The 20,111-nt window shown below is 44.0% G+C and overlaps 1 protein-coding gene and 1 long non-coding RNA gene across 4 annotated transcripts in view; one reads left to right on the plus strand and one right to left on the minus strand.

Moving 5' to 3' along the window:
- FAM83A (family with sequence similarity 83 member A) overlaps positions 1 to 20,111 on the minus strand; it is a 41,159-nt gene that overhangs the window by 14,863 nt on the left and 6,185 nt on the right. The window contains exons 2-4 of one of the 3 annotated variants that reach the window (XM_072603165.1): positions 12,981 to 13,148; positions 10,351 to 10,475; positions 1,369 to 2,025 (exon numbers count right to left, since the gene is read on the minus strand). In XM_072603165.1, the coding sequence (XP_072459266.1) occupies positions 1,467 to 2,025; positions 10,351 to 10,475; positions 12,981 to 13,148 (852 nt within the window). In that variant the 3' untranslated portion in view covers positions 1,369 to 1,466. Of the gene's footprint in view, positions 1 to 1,368; positions 2,026 to 6,224; positions 6,355 to 10,350; positions 10,476 to 12,980; positions 13,149 to 20,111 lie in introns of those variants that run through there. The other 2 variants (XM_072603167.1, XM_072603166.1) reach the window with 2 other exon arrangements.
- LOC140500545 (uncharacterized) lies at positions 13,103 to 16,461 on the plus strand. Its single transcript, XR_011965783.1, has 2 exons — positions 13,103 to 13,189; positions 15,543 to 16,461. It is a non-coding gene; the product is annotated as an uncharacterized lncRNA (long non-coding RNA).

Below are 20,111 nucleotides of genomic sequence, written 5' to 3' on the forward strand. Positions count from 1 at the left end.
AGATGATCTTTGTGAAATCCAGTATCCAACTTTCACTCCATCAGCTATGATGATAGTTATCAAAGCTCTGATGGGGAAAACATCCATATTCAAGTGATCCATCAGCATTTGAATGACTGTTGTTAGAAAAGAGAAGAAAATGCAAGACAAAAGAGAGTTAGGGTATTCATCAGCCTTCCCTAAAATGGAGGCCGGAACATTGTGTAAACAGTGATAGGAAACTGTGGCTTATGCCCCCAGGGATGGTGTCTCTAATAAAAGACACCAAGGCCTTGGCACTTGGCCTCAGCACAAAGTGCTTTCAGGCTCTGAGTGGTAGGATCTGTTTATTGACTGCTGGTTGAGAGGAAACTGGCCAGAGCAAACTGAGTTGAGGAGGTTGGGATTTGAGGCAGGGTTGGCAAGCAAGGAAGTCATTTCCAAGGAGCTGCTCCTGAACATCCAGAAGTGACATTTCCACATGGCCAATTCATCAGCCATCGCTGAAGGATGTGGATAGATGCTCACTTTTATGTACTTCCAGCAGTTCATGTGTAGAGACATTTCCCTCCCCTCTCCCTTCCCATGGTTCTCATCATAGCATTGTCTATACAGGAATCGTGGTAGCATAATAGGGTCCCCTGACACCTTAGCTGTAACCACTCCAGCCCCTAGGATCAACCCCTCTCAAAGTTGGTATACCTTCTGACCCAAACCAACCCTGAACCCTCCTGAACCCTTGGTAAACCTTTGTCTAGACCACATACTGATTTCTCAGGGTTAATACTTGAAATTATCTAAGAATGGCAGGCAGCTTAAGGACACAGTTGCTGGGACCTGGACCCTAAATTACCTTGCCTATAACCTAGTTTCTCAGGGGTACTCCAACTTCATGCTCCTGAATTGTGTTTATGACAGCAGTAGGTTGGCCATTTCAGATCTCCTAGAATCCTACATATGCTGCTTTGGATTTCCAGTCATGGGCATTTTTCTTCTTGAATGCTCAGGATTGGACAGTCATAGGGCAGCTGGGGGCAGGAGACCAATTCCACCATTATCAAGTGGTGTATCACCTCCCATCCTCAAAACAAACCCTCCCAGGAAACATAAGCCCTGGGAGGTCAGAGGTGATTTTCACTATTTTTGTCTTTGCAACCTCGGTGGTGGTCTCAGGGTCTGGGGGTTTTCAATAAATGTTTGTTGAATCAAACTGAGGCCTGGAATATGCTTAGCACATCTGAATTGGGACTATCAAGCAATGCCAGGGACCAAGGGAGAGTAAGGGGGTTGGAGGTGAATTTGTCTGAGAGTCATTAAATCTCTGCAGGAACTTTTTCCCAAGGTAATACCTCCATTGAAGGCTTTATCAGATCCCATTAGCCTTTCAGGTAGGGTCCAAGGCCTGGGAATATAGGGCCAAAAGAAGAATGTCCTACTACCAGGAATACAGGAGAACTCAGTCCCCACCCTAGTTGGTATTCAGGGGACTATTCAGACACCTGGTGAAGTTTGGAAAAGGGTCTCCACCCAGGAGCTAGCCTGGCCCCTAGACCCAACTCCTCTAGTCGCAGCCTTCCAGGCCTACTGTAGACATTGAGATTGCTGTAGAGGCCCATAGGGCAGTCAGTGACAAAATGCCTTGACTGGTAGCTGGCCTGGGGAGACTGAGGTGCCCAGGGGACATAATTCCTTCCATTCTGGAAGGAATGGACCCTGGGAAGTGGAGGGGTTGGAGTGGAGGGGCTACTTGGCCCTGAAGATACAGCATGAGACTGGTGGTGGGGATTGCTGCTTGTAGATGGGTTGCTGAAGGGTTCAGAGGTTGTGTGGTCACTAGATGGACAGCTGCTTTCAGTGAAGCTGTCCTGAGGGAGCTTGGACCCTCCCCTCAGCTGGAGGGGCCTGACCAGCCCAGGGGATTGCTGGCCCATCACAGGTTTAGAGGAAGAGTACAGGTGGCGGAACTCCTCCTCAAACAGCTCCACGGCCTGGCCTGTGAACTTGGAGAGGAAGTTTCGGTGGACTTGGCCACAGAGCCATGAGAAACTAGAAGGTAAGAGAAAGAGAGACAGAGACAGAGAGAACAAAAAAGTTTGTGAGACAGTGTGGGAGTGGGAGGGAGAGGCAGCTCTGAATCAGCAAACATTGCTGGATTTTAGAACTAACCTCACAGACTGGCAAGAAGAAGGCCAGGCTTGAGGGTTGTCAGTCAACCTTTCCATGAAGTGGCCCTCCCATTTCTATCAGTTCAGTCCCACCTTACATAAGGGGTTGGGGCGGAGGGGGGGGGGGGGTGGCCTCGGAAAATAGTTTCAGCTGTTGCAGTTACAGTATCAGAGAAAAACATGTTGGCTGTGTCTTCTCTGGCTTCCTGGTCCTCAGCCCAAGACTAACCACACGACGTACCTTGAAGACAGCTTTGGGCAGGAAGAGTCAGGTGGGACTCTAAGCCCAGCCTCCTTACCCCCCTGGATGACCTCCTTGACATTTTCGTCCCCTGATCTGTAAATATCTGCCCTCCCTCCCCTTTCACCTTGTCACCTGGCAGGGGCAGTACCAGGTGACACAAGACCCAATGGATACAAAAGAAACAAAGTGTTTCCAGAATGCAGTTACTCACTCTCCCTGGGAGGTGGTAAAATGACTGTGGAAGAAGATCTTGGCCTCCCAAGTGAGGAGGGTGGTTGGGAAGAAAAGGGAGGATCTCACTCAGAAGTCAGCTTGTTTGTCCTTCTGTTTGAAAAAGGAACAGGTTCACACCTCCCCATTTAAATGCTGTAGATTTCCATGGCAGTGTTTTTAAAAAGGTTATATTTAAATCCAGACAGAGGGTACTAGGTACCTTACCCAAGAGTACATTTTTATGACTTCCTATTATGTGAGAGCTCTTTAACTCAATCTGTAGGAGCCAAGCAAAATGACTCCCTCCCTCCCTCCCTTCCTTCCTTCCTCCTCCTTTCTTACTTCTGTACCTCCATTTCTCCCTTCCTTCTTCCTTCCCTTTCTTTCTCCCTCTCTCCTTTCCTTTCCTTTCCCTCAGCCTGCTTGCTAGGGGAAGATGGAGATGAGCCTTTAAAAATCTTTAAAAGGTCAGGTGAGCTAAACTTGCATTACTACTATTACCAGACTTCTACCCTCACTATCACCACAGTTTTGAGCCACACTCTGTTCTCCGGTTCCATCAGGTCAAATCAGGGGAAAAGGGGAGCAGGATCCCAGTGCAGTGCTGATCCTAGGCTGAAGCTGTAAGACATTAGGCTTGGAGTCAGATCCTGCCTTACAACCTGGGCAGATCACCTATCCTCTTTCAGACTCAATTTCTTCCTCTATAAAATGGGGCTAATACCACCTAGCTCATGGAGCTATGGTGGAAATCAAATCAAAGGATGTAAAGCACTTTGCAGACCTTAAACCACTGTATAAAAGTTAGCTATTACTATTTAGCATCAACCTAGAAATCCACAACACATGTTCCAGATGATGATTGGCTAGTTACTTCCTGACAGCACTGGGATGGTACGCTGTAGGGATCGTTTTGGAGTCCTGCTTATGCCCTTCACCACTGACTGTGGACAAGTCATTTGAGCCTCAGTTTCCTCATGTGTAAAGTGAGAGGATTGGATGTAATGGAATAGTATTATGCCATAAGAAATTACAAAAGAGGCTGTTTCCAAGAAACCTGGAAAGGCTTGTACAAGCACAAGAGCAGAGCAGGGTGAGCAGAACCAGAACTGTTTGGATGACTCTCATATTGAAGCTGAAAACTTGAAAGACTTCAGAACTCTAATCAATGCAGTGACCAGTTAGGACTTTGGGAGGCTCATGATGTAGCATGTTTCCTAGCTCTTGGCAGAAAGGTGATGGAGAGAATAGATAGAGAATAAGACACATATTTTCAGATACAGCCAATGCATCCATTTGTTTTACCCAGTTATATTTGTCACAGTCTTCTCTTTGGGTGGCAGAGGTTTTTAGGTAGTGATAGAGATGCCCTCTGCCCTAAGGAAGAAACTTAAGGAGCATGAATAAAACTTTAAGAAAAGAACAGAGCAAAGTTCAGAAGCAAACCAAGACAAACAGGGCAGTTTGGTTGCTATTGTGTTATATTTAAAATATACCAAAAAAAAGTGAGAGGTGGTAGTAACTGGCCTTTAATTTCCCTTTCAGCTCTAAATCTAGGAAAAGGAATATGAAGAAGGTTGTATATATAGTAGAAAGTTAAAAAAAATCACTAGAATTCTAATGTTCTTTCTTGTATTTTAAATTTAGTCTTCCTAGGCCATTTGGAACATCCAGTTCTTGACCCACACTCCATTATTGAACTAGGTGTGTCTAAAGCCTGCCAGAGTAGAGGAGGTTATTCCATGGCCTTGTTTCATTTAACAAGCCAAGACAGATGCCTTTGATGACTGATCAAACCTTCTCATGTATATGTATATACATACATACATACATATGTATGATGAAGGGGGTTTCCCATGTCCTCAGGGCTTAGGAGAGAGAACATCCTAAATATTCTCCCTCTTAAAAAACTTAAAAAGCGCCACAGCCTAAACAGCTAATATGCCAAAAGATATTTAAACAAATATTCAATGCCTACACTATGCCAGGTATCTTCCTAGGGGCTAGGGATACAACAATGGAAGGACACAATCCCTGACCTTAAAGGAGTTTATATTTTACCTGGAAGACTATGGCATCTCCCTAGTTCATTTAAAATTAACTCTGAGACCTTGTATGTGGCTAGGGGTCGCCCCAGTCTTTGAGGTTAGCTCCCATCTGGTTTGGAAAGGAACCATCCTTTGCTGCCATGGTCAGAGAAAGACTGCTGGGTGGGCTATCGGTGATATTATTTATGTTCTTAGGTTCTTTAGGAGTTTATTGAAAGAGTCCTTAATCATGATAGTAAAAATAAGACTTCAAGCGGCTTTCGTCCCGCTTCCAAACCCCTATCCATGTATCTTCACTCCTCCTTAGGCAAAGATGCCTTCATCCTCATCCCTCTGTGTCTAGCTTAAAAAGGGCATTCTTGCCAAGATCCAGTCTTCTATCTGCAGTTTTCTGGGTTCCCTTGTGTGGGGTGGGGGGAGAATGGAAAGGGAGAACAGAGAACGGGGTTGACATAATTTGTTAAATGATCATATCTGTGATTTTTATTTTAAGTAAGTGCTTCATTTTAGCGATTTTCTAATAATGATTGCTAGCATGTATATAGTGTTTTAAGATTTGAATAAGACTTCACAAGTATCTCATTTTGTCTTTCAAAAGACCCTGGAAGGTAGGTGCTATTATTATCCCCATTTTACAGATAAGAAAATAGGCAGAGAGAGGTTAAATGTCTTGGCTATGGTCAAACTGCTGATAAGTAACAAGTAGGTTTTGAATTCAGGTCTTCTCAACTCCAAGTCTTTCCATTAACTGCTGACCCAATTTATATGTTTCAAGGATGCAATGACCTTTGTGAAGATCATCCTAAAGTTAAAGACAGGGAAGCTCATGTTGGTGAAGGATAATTTGGCCATGGCCAGACTGGAAACAAATCTCTTGAAACAGTGGTGGTTTGTGAATCTAAGATAATATCTGGTTCCCCGTAATGGGTAAAGCCAGTGGGCCATTGTGTGGCTAATAAGGTTTGTCAGCTAGATTCATGTCTTATTCCAAAGAGCTGTTGTTACTACTGCTGCCAGAGATTATAACCACAGCAACAATTACCCTGATGAGAATCAGCAGTAACAAAATCAAACATGCTTCTCCTTTTCAAGCATGGGCTGAGGATTTATTCTTCTAAAGATGGTGCCCCTAGATCTTCCACTGGGAATTTCAAAACAAATCCACAGACAAAGATTCCCACAACTGTCCTCTTTGGAACAAAAGTCATTTGAGGGTTCAAATGAAAAGCCTGACCCCATGACCTAGTGGGGAGGGAGGGAAATGGATATTTGACGAGTTTAATATAAAGGGAGTCCATCAAGAATCACCTTCCCTAAAGAAGCACCTCAAGCCTGAGTTGTTGTTCGTCCTTCATTTTTTGAAGAGGACCAGTGACATGAGGTGGTTTCTTGACTTGAAAGTGAATTGGATTTAAGTGAGGCAAGGTTGCACAAAGTTGTCAGCCTCACTCTCTCTTCCAGAGTCAAAGAAGTCCAGTGACAAGACAAAAGTCAGGACAGTTGGTGATGGCCCAGGGTGCAGTGGTTGACCTTAGTATCTTCAATGGCTGATGAATCCCTTAGCACCCCACAGTACTTCCCTCAGCTGCCTTCTTGATCCTTGGGACAAATTGTTCTCTTCTACTCATTCTGCCTCAGGAAGTCTTCACATGTGTGGGCAGGACATCCCCCATCTCACCCATGGGTTTGAGGCCTGTCGATTTCCCTAAAAGACGGGGGAATGTGAGGGAGGGGGCAGAAATCAGCCTACAATGTGTTTCCACTTGAGTGGAGCCCACACAGAGCAAAGTCTTTTAAAGATTCTGCCCCTGTGTGAGAAGCAGATCTGGCAGACCCCTGTGCATCCCAGAGTAGACCCAACTTGAATTTCCATGAAACAATCCCTTCGCCCTAAGTCTTTTATAAACAGCTCTGGGTGGGAGGGAAAGAGAGGGGAGGGGAGGAAAGGGAGCCCCCAGGCACTGAAGAGGAGGAGAATCATAAATCCATATGAAACTGGGGCTGCAGCTGGGCTTCCTCATGCTGAAATCACCTCGGATCACTGCCCTTCATTATGCTTGATGATAGTGGGAACTTGTATTTAGCCTTTTATCTCCACATCATTTCATTAGTGCATTTCCAAATCTCAGTGTTCCCAGGCCTCGGGGGAAACCTCTCACCCCATCTTGGTGGGCTGGGTTTGGGAATTTGTATTTCTTTCCATTAGGATCACTTCACTCTAGACTTTCATGCCACAGCCCTTAGTCTGTCTCAGGAACTTGCAAAAGTTTCTTGAAAGCATTTGCCTAATTGCTAACTTTGAGGCAAAGCTCTGGTATTAAGAAATATTGGGCAAGGAAAAAATAATTTTCAAAAAGAATTCAGCAACTTTGGTCTAGTAATGAGTAAAGCATTCTAGATTTGATCCCCATGTCATATTTCTGGGATGTAAGAATTCCTGAGGAGGGGAGGAAGGGAGAGGGAAGGATCACTTGATTGTTTATTTCTTTCCTGAGTCACAATAAATGTCAAGTTTTTCCAGCTGGACCCAGGCTCCCTCTCTTCTCCCTAGCCAAGAGAGAAGGTTGGAGTCCCAAGAGGAAAACATTTGCATAGAAATAAGGATTTGGAAAGGGAATCTGCAGAGAGAAAGATTTTCTTTGTCCCATGTTTCTTTCTGCTGTTACGCTCACTTCAAAATTAGCTATTTGGACCGTGCCTGGGTTCAGTCTCACAACCTCAAGGGACAGGCCCACTCCCTTCAGTCTTAGAAATATGGGCCCAGGAAATGCTCGGATCAAGTTTGGGTTGAGTGCAGATCTCCCAGTTTGCAGGCTTCCTCCTGCAGTTGCCACCTTTTGAGGTGATGAAGATTCACCATTTCTTGATCTCCACTAAATGAACAAAAGGCAGAAAAAGGCAGAGGGACCACCACATGAGGGCCCTTTGGTTAGAGACCTTCCCAGATGCATTTGAGATGAGTGAAGTGCCTATAAATTAGAAACATGTGGATTCCATTTCCCCTTAAAATACACCAGGGATGATGAAAATGAAGAGAAAATAAATCCAGAGCAAAATGCCTTTTAGGTCTCAGTGAAACCAAAATGCTTGAATAGCAAGATGGGTGCCCTCTGGTCACTGAGTAGGAATGACTCTGACCCAGATTCACAAGTAGCAGCTACAGACCAGAGAATTCCGGCTCCGTTAGGACCAGTCAACAGAATTTTGAATTCCAATTCCAACTGTTAGTTTGAACTGCACATGGCAGTTGGAACAGGGTCTTTGCGGGAAGGGAGGGGGAGTCACTGAGCAGAAACTGTTCTTTACTTGGTCTCCTGTTTTCTTGATGTCTCCTCTTTGACCTTTCAACATTTTCTGTGATGTTATTTCTTTAACCCAGGACTGGCCTTGAGCAAAATGGTGGCGAGGCAGCACCATAGCTAAGAGCACTGGACTTGTGAGTTCAGTTGTGACCTCAGACCCTACTAGAAGCACTAGCAGTGTGACTCTGGGGAAATCATGTAACCTCTATCTCAGTTTCCTCATATGCAGAACGGGGATGATAGTAATAGCACTTCCTTCCCAGGGTTGTGTAGGGCAGTTAGGTGGTGCTGGCTGGATAGAGTGTTGAGCCTGGAGTCAGAAAGACTCATCTTCCTGAGTTCAGATCTGGCCTCAGATGCTTACTAGCTGTGTGACCCTGGGCAAGTCACTTCACCCTGCTCGCCTCAGTGTCCTCATCTGTACAATAAGCTGGGGAGGATGTGACAAAGCCCTCCGGTATCTTTGCCAAGAACACCCCAGAGGGGGTCCTGAAGGTTCAGACATGACTGAACAACAACAACAACAACATGGAGCGCCATGTTGGAACTTCTCCACACTCACCAGGGCCACTGCCAAGTCCAGCACTTTTCTATACTGTCTCACATCCTTGGCATCCATTTCATCGTGAAAGATTCCTTTCTCCAGCCAGAACGTAGCCTGGCAGGGTGGGGTCTCTGTTTATAGACCTTCTCTATCTGCTCCCAAGCCCAGCATAGACCTGGCCCTACAGAAGGGGCCCAGGAAATACTGGCTGACTGCTGTCCCTGACTGGGTTTGTGTTGTTTTTTAATGTGGGATGTGTATTTCCAGTCTTCTCTATGCAAAACACATGAAAAAGATTGTCATCTGATTTGTAACAACAGCCACTACTTGTAGAGGCTGGCCCTGCTTGTGACTTTGTCTCTTCATCTCCCTGGCAGCCTACCTGGCCTGAGCCCCCAGGGCCCTCCTCCCACCATCTTAAGGAGTCACTTCATCCTACTGCTGTGGTCTTCTTTATGGGTCCAACTTGGGAAAATGAGTGCTGGCATCTGCCATAATGCCCTAATGTGTCAGTAGTCCCAGGACCTTCTTATCAATGATCCCATCTCGACAGGTGGTTTACAGGTGGGGCAAATAAAAGGGCTTAAGAGGGAAAATGGAACATTTCCAGTTGTCCAAGCCAAGCTGATATAGGCGTGGAGATCTCATGGTTTGGGTTCATGTTCCTTCTCCTGTTCAAGGTTATCCTCTTCCTTTCCTGTTAAACCCTGACCCACAATGATTATCCATTCACTAAAATTCTAGTCTGTATCTCACAATCTGATGCTCAGTTACTTCTTTGTAGCATTTTTTTCCCAGTTATGTCCTGTATGTGCTGAGGGTCTCTAGACAGCACACTCCTTGAGGTCAAGGACTAGGTCATATGGCTGGTTGTTTTTTTTTTTTAATTTCCATGAGACTGAGCATACAGTGAATGCTTAATATATATTTCGCTTAAGTCAGTCACAATTATGGGCAATTGACTAAGGGGTAGAACTGACCCTAAGAAGTGGCCATGACTCAGAATGATTTTGTTTCTTTTCCTCGGAGCATGAAATGAGAGAGAATATAGGAGGAAAGGGAAACCAACAGAGCCAAGTACTACAGGGTGATCAGAAAGGATAAGGACTAAGTAAAGGACATTGAAGACCTTGGATGGAACTGTTTGAGATGAATAGCAGAGTTGGAAGCCTGATGTTACAAAGATTTGATAGAAAAGAGTGGGAAGTGAGGCAGTTGTCCCAAAGACTATAGGAAGCTTTTTCTAGGAGTTTGGCTATGAAAGGGAAGAGAGAGTTAGAAACATAGTTTGAGGAGAGCCAAATGAAGGAGAAAATCTGCGTATGTTTGTAGAGAGCAAGGAAGGAGCCGATAAATAAGGAAATTTTTGAAAACTAGAGGGAGAGAGGCAGTGATTAAAGAGGCATGCTCCCACCCTAGTTCAGACCCTCATCTTCCTTCCCTGAGACTACTGTAGTAGCCCCCCAATTGTGCTTTCATCAAGCTTCCATAAAGCTGCCAAACTGATATTCCTAAAGCTCAGGTCTGACTATGACACTCCCCTGCTCTAGAAGCTCCAATGGCTCCCTATCGCCTCTAGGATCAAATAAAAACTCTTCTGTTTGGCATTTAAAGTCCTTTACAACCTGGCTCCAGGTAAGCCTTACAGACTGATTTCACCTTCCTCCCCCTCATGCACTCCCTGTTCTAGCAAAACTGGCTTACTTTCTGTTCCCTGTACACAACTTGCCATCCATGCCAGGAATGCTCTTCCCTTTGGCTTCTGCTTCTTGGTCCCCCTAGCTCAATGTGTGTTTGGGCTCATCACTGGTTCACCCCCCAACAGAAGATGAGGATGCTAGGTAATAGGTCTCACCTGTATGATCCAGTGAGGACATATCTCCAATCAGAGATGATGAACTTTTCCTGGATTTGTCCTGAGAACTTCTTGCCAGACTTGGCACAGTAGGTTTCTCCTTCCACGCTCCGAACTGAAATGTTCTGTTAGAAGGAATTTCAAGATATAATTGAATGATCCCTTAGTTCTCATGAAAATCTCAAATCTAAAAGCCACCAAATGATGTAGTGGAAAGAACACCAGATGTGAAATTAGAGGGGATGGGTGTGAATACAAGCTCTCCCTTTTACTGTCTATTTGAGTTTGGGGAAATAGCTTCACTTCCTGGGGGCTCAGTTTCTTTTAGTGTTCAATTTCAGCTATGACATCTTATAAAGAGCATTAGTCATCTGGAGAATGTCCAGAGAACATCCAGATAGGGCCCCAAGTTCATGCTAGGTAAGGATTGAATGAAAGGCATTGGGATAATTAGCTGGAGAAGAAGCTTCAGGCTAAATTTTAACTCAAGGAGACTTGGGAGGGGGCACATGATAGCTCCCTTCAGGAATTTAAAGCCTGTCTTACCAGCAAAAGACTTAAATTTGTACTGATTGACCCCCAGGACAGAAGGAGGAGCAATGGATAGAATTTGATTTAGGCTTAATGTCAGAGCTATCCAAAGATGGAATGGGCTGCCTCCTAAGGTAGTGAGTTCACTATCCCCGGAGGTCTTTAAGCAAAGACTGGATGGTAGGTTACTGGGGAGGATGCTTTCCAGTTTGGAGATTCTGTGACTCTCTGAGGAGGTTGAACTAGATGTTCTCAAATATCCTAATTTTAATAAAAAGTCAAATTTAAAGGGCATTAGAGATCACATCATTGAAGCAGGTAGCCAAGGGGTATGGTGGGCAGGATGCTAGAGCTGGAGTCAGCATAGACCTGAGTTCAAATCCTGCTTCAGATGCTTATTAGCTGTATTATCCTGGGCAGGTTACTTATACCCTGCCTGTCTCAGTTTTTTCATCTGTACAATGGGAATAATAAAAGTGTCTACCTCCTTAAGATGTTGTGAGGATCAAGAGTTAATATCTGAAAAGTGCTTTGCAAATCTTAGAGCGCTTAGAAATGCTCCTTATTATTATTGTGTCTAGTCTGGCACCTGGGAACCACACTGTGGTCCATGTGTAGTGGGGAAGAATGTCCTAGATACATGACAGGACACAACTTCACATCCTGAGTGTGACCACTGTCCAACTCTAATCGCCTACTATTTCCTGGCATTGTACCTGAAACACTAGAAAGGCTAAGAAAGTAACCACCAATAGCTAGTGGCGAGACCTTGGGCAAGTCACTATGTGAATTTAGGCCTCAATTTCCTCATTTTTAAAGTGAAGAAGTTGGAGTTAATTATTGATAAAGTCTCTGCCAGGGTCTTTTTTTCCTTCCTCTAATCTTTCTATAAAATTTATAAGATTAGGATACCATTTGTCAAGCAAACTTGATGTAATGGAAAGAGCCCTGCTTGAGGAGTCAGGAGACCTCAGTTTATATCCAAATTCTTCCAGACATAATAATGTATGATTGCTTTAATGCCTTCTATGGCTTCTAAATAACTGGTATTAAGTCAAAATTTGAGGGTGTAGGAAAGAGAAATTTTGAGGAAATAGTTCCAAGTCTTATCAACTATATGCTGGGTATGAGGATCATGATTCCTTGTGCAAAGTAGTACCTTTAGTACCTTTATAAATGCTTGGTGAACAAATGAATGGATAGATGGATGGTTTGTTGAATGACCATTGATTCTCTCAAGATGATGAGTGTACCAGAACTCACTTGGCCTGTGAAGTCACCAAGACATTTTACCAAACAAGTTCCTTTGGAGAAGAGGGGTACATTTCTGTAATATACCCATTTTTTGAGGGCTCCTCTAAATATCCAACAAATATTTCTGTAACATTCATTGATGGCATTTGGCTATTCATTCAAGAAACATTTATTGAGCACCTACTACATGCAGCGAACCATGCAAATTTATATTCGGGGCTCCCAAGAAAAAATGTAAGAGGGTCCCCTACTGATTGTTGACTGCAAAAATATTGTATTCGTCCTTCATTTTCAAAGAAGACCATGCCATCAGAGAAAGAATGGCATGACTTGCACTTGACTTTGTTTTGAGTGAGGGAGGGCTGTGCAGGTCACCAGCCTCACTTCTCCTCCAGAGCCATCTGGATCCAGTGACCAGATATTCATCAGGATGACTGGAGACAGCCCAGGATGCAATGGGAGACCTTGGCCTTTTTAGGCTAAGGCCTATTGAGGTACTCATTGAGGGTGAGGTAGCACCCATTCAGCGAATAGGCCTCTTTAAGAAGTAGTCAAGGAATGGCCCCTTTAAGGAGCAAAAGAAAAAAAATAACTAAATCAAGCTGGGAGGGAAAGAGAAACAGTTACTGTTGATTTTCACTGTAACTGCAAAAATAAATCTTCAACAGAGAGAGGACCTGTTTTATTCAAGGAGAAGATCCTTCAATGCAGGGCTATCTGCATTGTTTCTTTCTTAGTTTTTTTTCCTTTTTTTGGAACCCATGTCTGACCCTGGAATGCTCCCTTTCAGGGGACAGAGTATTGAAGGTTCAGAGCCAGCAGGCCCCTTTTGAGGCCCTTCCTACCTTCAGATGACTGTCTAGGATTTCAGCCTTGTCACACATCTCTCGAAAGAGCTTCACACCACACTGGTCAAGGAGCACGCAGACAAATACACCCCGTTTGTTGGCAGCCTCCAGCACATCACAGAAGATCTCTGTATCCGTGAATACATCCATTAGGATGACCAGGACCTGGGTCAGGGCAGACAAGACCCCTCACTAGAGGACTCAGGGTAGGACGTTTGCCTTATTGCAGTTCTGCACTGGTTCTGGTTTCGGTCAATTTTGTTGGGTTTGGGGTAGGCCTGGTCTAGCTGGGGTCCCAATGCAGAGAGGACTGGAGAGACTCCTTCCCCAACAACATCATTCAACTTAATTTAATTCAACAGCCATTTACTAAGCAGCTCCTAAGTTGTGCAAACCCCTGCAGTAGAAGCTGGGACAGCAAAGATGGAAAAACAGCAGCCACACCCAATCTGATAATACCTAGGGGATAGATGGGATTATAGGATCATAAATTTAGAACTAGAAGGGACCTTGGAGTTCATTAGTCCAATTTCCTTTCATTTTACAGATGACAAAAGTACAATAAAGTGACAAAAAGTGAAAGAAATAAGGGAGAGAGGGAAGGAAGGAAGGAAAGAAAGGAAGGAGGGAGGGGGGAAGGGAAGGAGGAAAGAAAGAAGGGAGGAAGGAAAGAAGGAAGGGAGAAAGGAGAAGGAGGAAGAAAGGGAAAGAGGGAGGGAAAAAGGGAAGGAGGGAGGGAGGGAGATATAACAGCAAGCTCCCTAGCATACCCAGGATGACCTGCTATTGTCACAAGTTTTTGGAACTGTGTTTCTTAAGGAAAAGCAACTTTTAAGGAGTCAACAATCTTCTTTACATTCACTAGTTCAGGGAAAAAGTCAGCACCCTGAACTTCAGAGAAAATACAGGCAGAGAAAAAACAAGCAGAGAGATAAAGACCAACAGGCAGGGCTCTGACTTCCTGAATCAAAGCGATATTGCTATACACCTTACATACATCCCTGGATCTGGAGAGCCTTTATGATCTGAGCAGTCAGGGGTCTGAACATATGGCTACTCAGGGTCTCGACCAGGGAAAGAAAAGATCCTTCTGATAAGAGAACCCACAAAGTAAAATACCAACTCAGAGTATGACTCAGTGCCTGATTAGAAATTAGCAAAAGGTATGAAAGCCTTCCTTTAATCAAGCCTCCCCAAAGCAAGTTCCCCTTAATGGTCTCCATGTGAGACCTTTTAATGTGCAGGGAAGATCTTAAATCCCATTAACATTACAGAAGGGGAAAGGGGAGGGAGGAAGAAAAGAAGGAAGGGAGGGAAGAAGGAAGGGAATGAAGTCAGGAAGGGAGGGGCTTCTAGGAGAATACTGGATGAAGAAAGTAGCTTTCTCTTGGAAAAATGATAGAGCTTTCTAAGTCAAGCTAGGATCTGCTCAGAGAGCAGGCTGGAATGATGGCTATAGGAGCAACAACAAACACAAGTGTCCCAGTCAGTCATGAACTCCAGGGATCTGTTAGAATCGTACAGATTTGGAAAAGTGGCCCATAGAGCCACTATGTGCCATGGGGCTCATGCAGACGGGTTTCCAGATTATTGGGATTTCTCTCCACTTTTCCCAGGTGAATATAACTCAAGGTAGATGTCAAGGTGAGGAATAATAGCCTAATGATAGCCCACATTTATAGTGCACAAAGCTAAAAGGACTCTTTCACCTCTTCTGACCTTCCCTTTTCCCCACCCACACCACATTGCTCAACAGGACCTAGGCCTCACACTTCCTGGCTTTTCCATTGCGTTGGCAGTCAGTTTTGTCTCATTTGTAAAATGGGGTTAGGCTAGATGGTCCCTATGGGCCTGGATTATGGTATGTCTAAAGGAGCCCAGCGCCAAAATGGTCCCAAATTGACCCTAGAATATTCTACTGGAACCAAACAGGATCTGTCTGTGCAAAAATATTTTCTGATCCCAAGCCCCATTAGCCCACAGAAAGAGCTGAGAACACAAATGGGGTTATTCAAATCCTTATCTCCTTTGCCTTTAGCTTGTGGTTGGTGAGATGGCACAGAGAAGGAACAGCCCAGACTTGGTTATTGGACATTTAGAATCCTAGGCCATTGGGGACTCCTTAGGTCCCTCCTTTCCTGGGCCTAACCCTTTTCTAAGGGGTTTACGCTCTAAATTTGGAGAGATGTGGTGGTATAGTGGCTAGAATGCTGAACTTGGCGTCAAAAAAAATCTGGGTTCTAATTCTGCCTCAGATACCTAGAAGCTGTGTGACTGTGGGCAAATCTCTTAGCCTTTCTGAGTCTCAGTTTACCCTGAAGAGGCTGGACTAGAGGAACCCTGAGATTCCTTCCACCTCTAAATCTAAAGGAGGAAGCCTATAAAGGCCAAGGCAGAAACAGGAGCCATAAGTGAAGGGAGGCACAGTTTGTGCTGTAAAGTTTACCAACATTTATTTAAATTGCATTTATTCAAATTCAAATATATGATTGCATAATTCTCACACAATCCTGGAAGGTAGAGTAGTTATCATTATTATTAATTATTTCCATTTTACAGATGAGGAGACTGAAGCCCAGAGAAGCTAAGTCACTTGCCTAATGTGTAAATAAATGACCATCAGGACTTGAACTCAACATCTTGTGAGACCAAGTGCACTGCTTTTCCTGTGACAGTCCACTGCCTCCCTATCCAAGGAGAAGAGGCTCTTCGGAATCAGTCCATCAGTCATTAGCACTTATTAAACCCCTACTACGTGTCAGGAACTGTGCTAAGGCTAGGGATACAAAAATAAGCAGAAGACAATCCCTGCCTTCCTCCATCTGATGGAGGAGACAATAGGCAGACAAATACTTACATACATACAAACACACACATACATATATACCAAGCTATATACAAGGTAACTAGGAAATTAACAGAGGGAAGGCACTGGAGTTCAGGGGAACTGGGAAAAGTTACCCATAGAAGGTGGGATTTTAGTTGGAATTTGAAGGAAGCCAGGGAAGTCAGTGGTCAGAGCAGGTGAGAGAGCATACTCCAGGCATGGGGGGAGAGCCAGAGAGAATTCCTGGAGCCCAAAGATGGAGTGCCTGGTTCCATGGAACAGCCAGGAGGTCAGTGCCATTGGACTGAAGAGAATGGACAAGGGAGAAAGGTGTGAGAAAGTCTGGAAAGGCAGGAGAAGACTAGGTTATGAAGTGCTTTGAATGTCAGACAATTTTTGTATTTTATCCTGGAGGTGATAGGGAACCACTGTTTATTGAATGGGCGTGGAGAGCAGGAGACTGACATAGTTACACCTACATTTCAAGAAAATTACTTTGATGGCTAAATGTATCGAAATGGGGAAAGGCTCAGGGGCATTTGGTAGTGCCCATTCACACTTAAACCAGAGCTCCTTGAAGGCAGGGACTGCCTTTATCCCCAGTGCCTGGTACATAGTAGGTACTTAATAAATATGAATTGATTGATTGCATACATTGTGTATTTATTTATCTGTGTATGTATTTCTCCTTAGTTAGGGTTGGAGGTGCGGGGAGGGCAAGAAGCTCCTTGGGATCAAAGACTGTTTTATTGTTTTCTTAATATAAACCTAGTACCATGCTTAACATATATTAGGGGTTTAATAAATGGTTATTGAATTAAACAGAATTGAATTTTGACCTTAGCTCTGCTATTAATTGTGTGATGTTGGGCAGGTCTTCTAACTTCTCCATCTATAAAAAGGGATATTAGACTTGCCCTAAATACATGGTAGGATTATTGAGTGGTATTATTGCACACAGGAAAGAGATATCTCCATAGCTAGCATTTATATAGCTCCAAGGTTTGCAAAACTCTTTATATTCTCTCATTTAATTCTCACAACAACCCAGGTAGGTAGGGCTATGATTATCCCCATTTTACAGATGAGGAACTGAGGCTTAGAGGAGGTAAGTGACTTGCCCAGGGTCACACATCCAGTGTCTAAGACAGGATTTGAACATGGGTCTACCTGACTCCAGGTCCAACTCACCCCCTAGCCCCCTCAAAATGCTGCCCCCATTTGGAGTGCTTCATGGTTTCCCTGAAATACTTGTTTCACAACAGTCTTGGGAGGTAGAGAATACAAGGTTTACTATTTCTCTTTTGCTGCAAAGAAGACAAGCTCAGAGAAATCAAGAAATGAATTGGCTCAAGTTACCTAGGTAATGTCAGAGGCAGCTTGGGAGGGTGCTGGATAGAGCACTGGGCTTCAGTCAGAGAGACTGACTTCAAATCCTCCTGCCTCAGATACTTCACTTACCCCTGGTCTGCCTCAGTTTACTCATCTGCAAGATAAAGATAAACCATCCCCTCTCAGAGTTGTTGGTGAGGATCAAATGAGATAATAAATGTGTGTGTATACACACACGTAAATGTATATATACATGTACAAATGCAAATGTATATGTATATATACACATCTAATTATATAAATGTATATAAATATATGTACACATGTATATATAATGTACATACAAATGTATATGTACATATAGATATATAAATATATATACACATCTAAATATATAAATGTATATAATTATACGTACACACATATGTATATGTGTGCATAAGAGCTTTGTGAACCTTAGAGGTATATAAATTCTCTCTGTTGATGTATGCAAAGGCATTTTTTAAAAGTTATAACTTCTCTGTTTAACATATGTTCATTGTGTCCATACAACTAAAACAATGATGATTTTTATGACCATGACTCAAGACTAAGGGTGAATACTCCACCAGTGATGTCACCTAAACATGTTCACCTGATGGAAGTTGTTGGCAACCCCAGCAGATCCAGGGACATATACAGATAGAAGACACCTAGTGAAGGTTGACTAGTTCAAAATTAAACAAGTTGATAACGTGGTAACTAATGAATGGAGGAAGAAGGAGTTTTAATTCTGTATAAGAGAAGAGTGGTAGGTGGCTTGAAATAACACTCAGCCCATGCTACCAGCATTGCCGTGGATGGAGCCTGGAGCCTGTAGTCCATAAGACCTAAGTTCCAATTCGGCCTCAGATACTTACCAGGTGACCCTGGACAAGTCATTTCATTTCCATTGCTTTATTGGTAAATGGGAGTAATAATAGCACTGACTTCCTAGGGTTGTTATGAGGATCAAATGAGATTGTAAACCTTCAAGCTCTGTTAATATTGGAATAACTGTTTTAGGGAGTCTCTGCAACATGAGTTGGACATACCTGGGAGAAGGCCCTGGGAGATGGATGGGGGACAGTTTGTTGCCAGATAACCAACCACGAAAACATCACCGTTATGGGATTCATGGGACCCCAAACTGAAGACTCCCCAGGTACCTCCTGATTGCATTTGATTTCCTTGTTATGTCAGAAATGGACTCATTGGCTGCTTCTGGAGGGAGCAGAAGTGGTCCGGTTGGGTTAAGTCTGAGCTGACACTGCCAATGCCATTGGGGCAGTTGCTGATGCCCGTCTACTTCTCCACGCCCTCTCCAGCTTCCCCTGGAGCTCCTCCTTTTCTACCTCCCCTTCCCTTCTCCCCTTGTCTCTTTTGCGTATCCTCCAACTTTCTTCCTCCTGTTCTGGGGCATGTTTTTCATTGGCACTGCTCTGCTGCCTCTGTAGGGGTCAGTGTCAAAAATGAAAACCATGTCAAAGGACAAGAATGTAGAAGAGAACATTGGGAAACCTGCAGCCTCAATGCCACATGTGGCCTTGTAGGTCCTTGGGTGCAGCCTTTGGATGGAGTCCAAGTTTTTCAGAATAAATCCTTTTATTAAGAGGATTTGTTCTGTGAAGTATGGATTCAGTTAAAGGGTCACATTCAAGGACCTAGAGGGCCGCATGTGGCCTCAAGGCGGAAGGTTCCCTACCCCTGCATAGACCATGCATACAGGTAGGGGCAGAAGGGCAGAACTCACTTTGTAAGAAATGACAACCAATCACAGGCAAGGATACGTTGGTAGGCACACACAGGACAACATCAAGACGTTCTATGGGAGGGATGATAGGTTCAAATGCAAGAAACAAAATGGATAACAATAAACACTTGATAATTAGGGTGGGGAGAGAAGGAGGATGGCACTAATAGCCAGAGGGATCAGGAAAAGTCTCATAAATCATAAATAGGGCATTGATTACTAAAAGGCAGAGATGAGGTGGGAGGGGATTTGAAACTTAGGAAATTCTCTGGGCAAAGACATGTAAGAAGGTCATTTTGGTGCAACTGTGGAGGGAGGGAAGGAGAGTTAACATACAAGATGTCCTAAAAATCTTTAACCCATTAAGGCTTAAAATGGCTCCAACACTTTTAGAACACCCTGTAAAATAAAGTTAAAAGGTAAGTTAGGGCTACATTGTGAAGGACATTAAAAGGTACACACACAGTGTGTATTTTCTTTTGTTGCCCAGTCATTTCGGTCATGTCCAACTCTCCCTGACCCCCTCTGAGGTTTTCTTGGCCGAGATACTGGAGTGGTTTGCCATTTCTTTCTTCAGCTCATCTTACAGATGAGGCAAAAAGGGTTAAAGTTTAAGACTTGCCCAGGGTCATACAGCATGGAAAGGGTTTGAGACTCAATTTGAACTCAGGGCTTCCTAACTACAGACTTCCAAGTCATTTAAAACCAATTGCTTAGCAAAAGAAAACACAACACCCAAAACACCCCATGTAGTTAAGGAAAAATATGATTAAAAAAATAAAAATGAAAGTTCTCATTATTATGCCCCACACACACTTGAATCAGTTGGTATTACTTGAGGCCAAGGAGGTGCGTACTTCAGACCAGGAAGGGGACTTGGGATATGTGTGTGGGTGCTTTCTAATTCCCAGGAATCTCCCCATGGAACCTTGCCCTTCTGGCACTTTGAGGATCTGGCTCTTCTGTAGGTATGGGGGCTCTCTGGCCTTGCCTTCTGCTCGTCAAAGACACCATTGCTCTTTAAGAGCTCAACAGATTATTCATAAGATTCCATTAGTTTCCTCTGAGGTATTTTGTAACCTCCTGGCTGAGTTGCCCTTGGGCAGTTGGCACCAGGCCGATGCCAGCTCAGCAATGCTCTGCGGCTGTGACAGAAGAAAGCTGGTTCCAGGACGTTTTCCCACTCATGACTGTGCCC

Source organism: Notamacropus eugenii, chromosome 4 (assembly GCF_028372415.1).
Source record: "Notamacropus eugenii isolate mMacEug1 chromosome 4, mMacEug1.pri_v2, whole genome shotgun sequence".
In the NCBI taxonomy this organism is placed as follows: Eukaryota; Metazoa; Chordata; class Mammalia; order Diprotodontia; family Macropodidae; genus Notamacropus; species Notamacropus eugenii.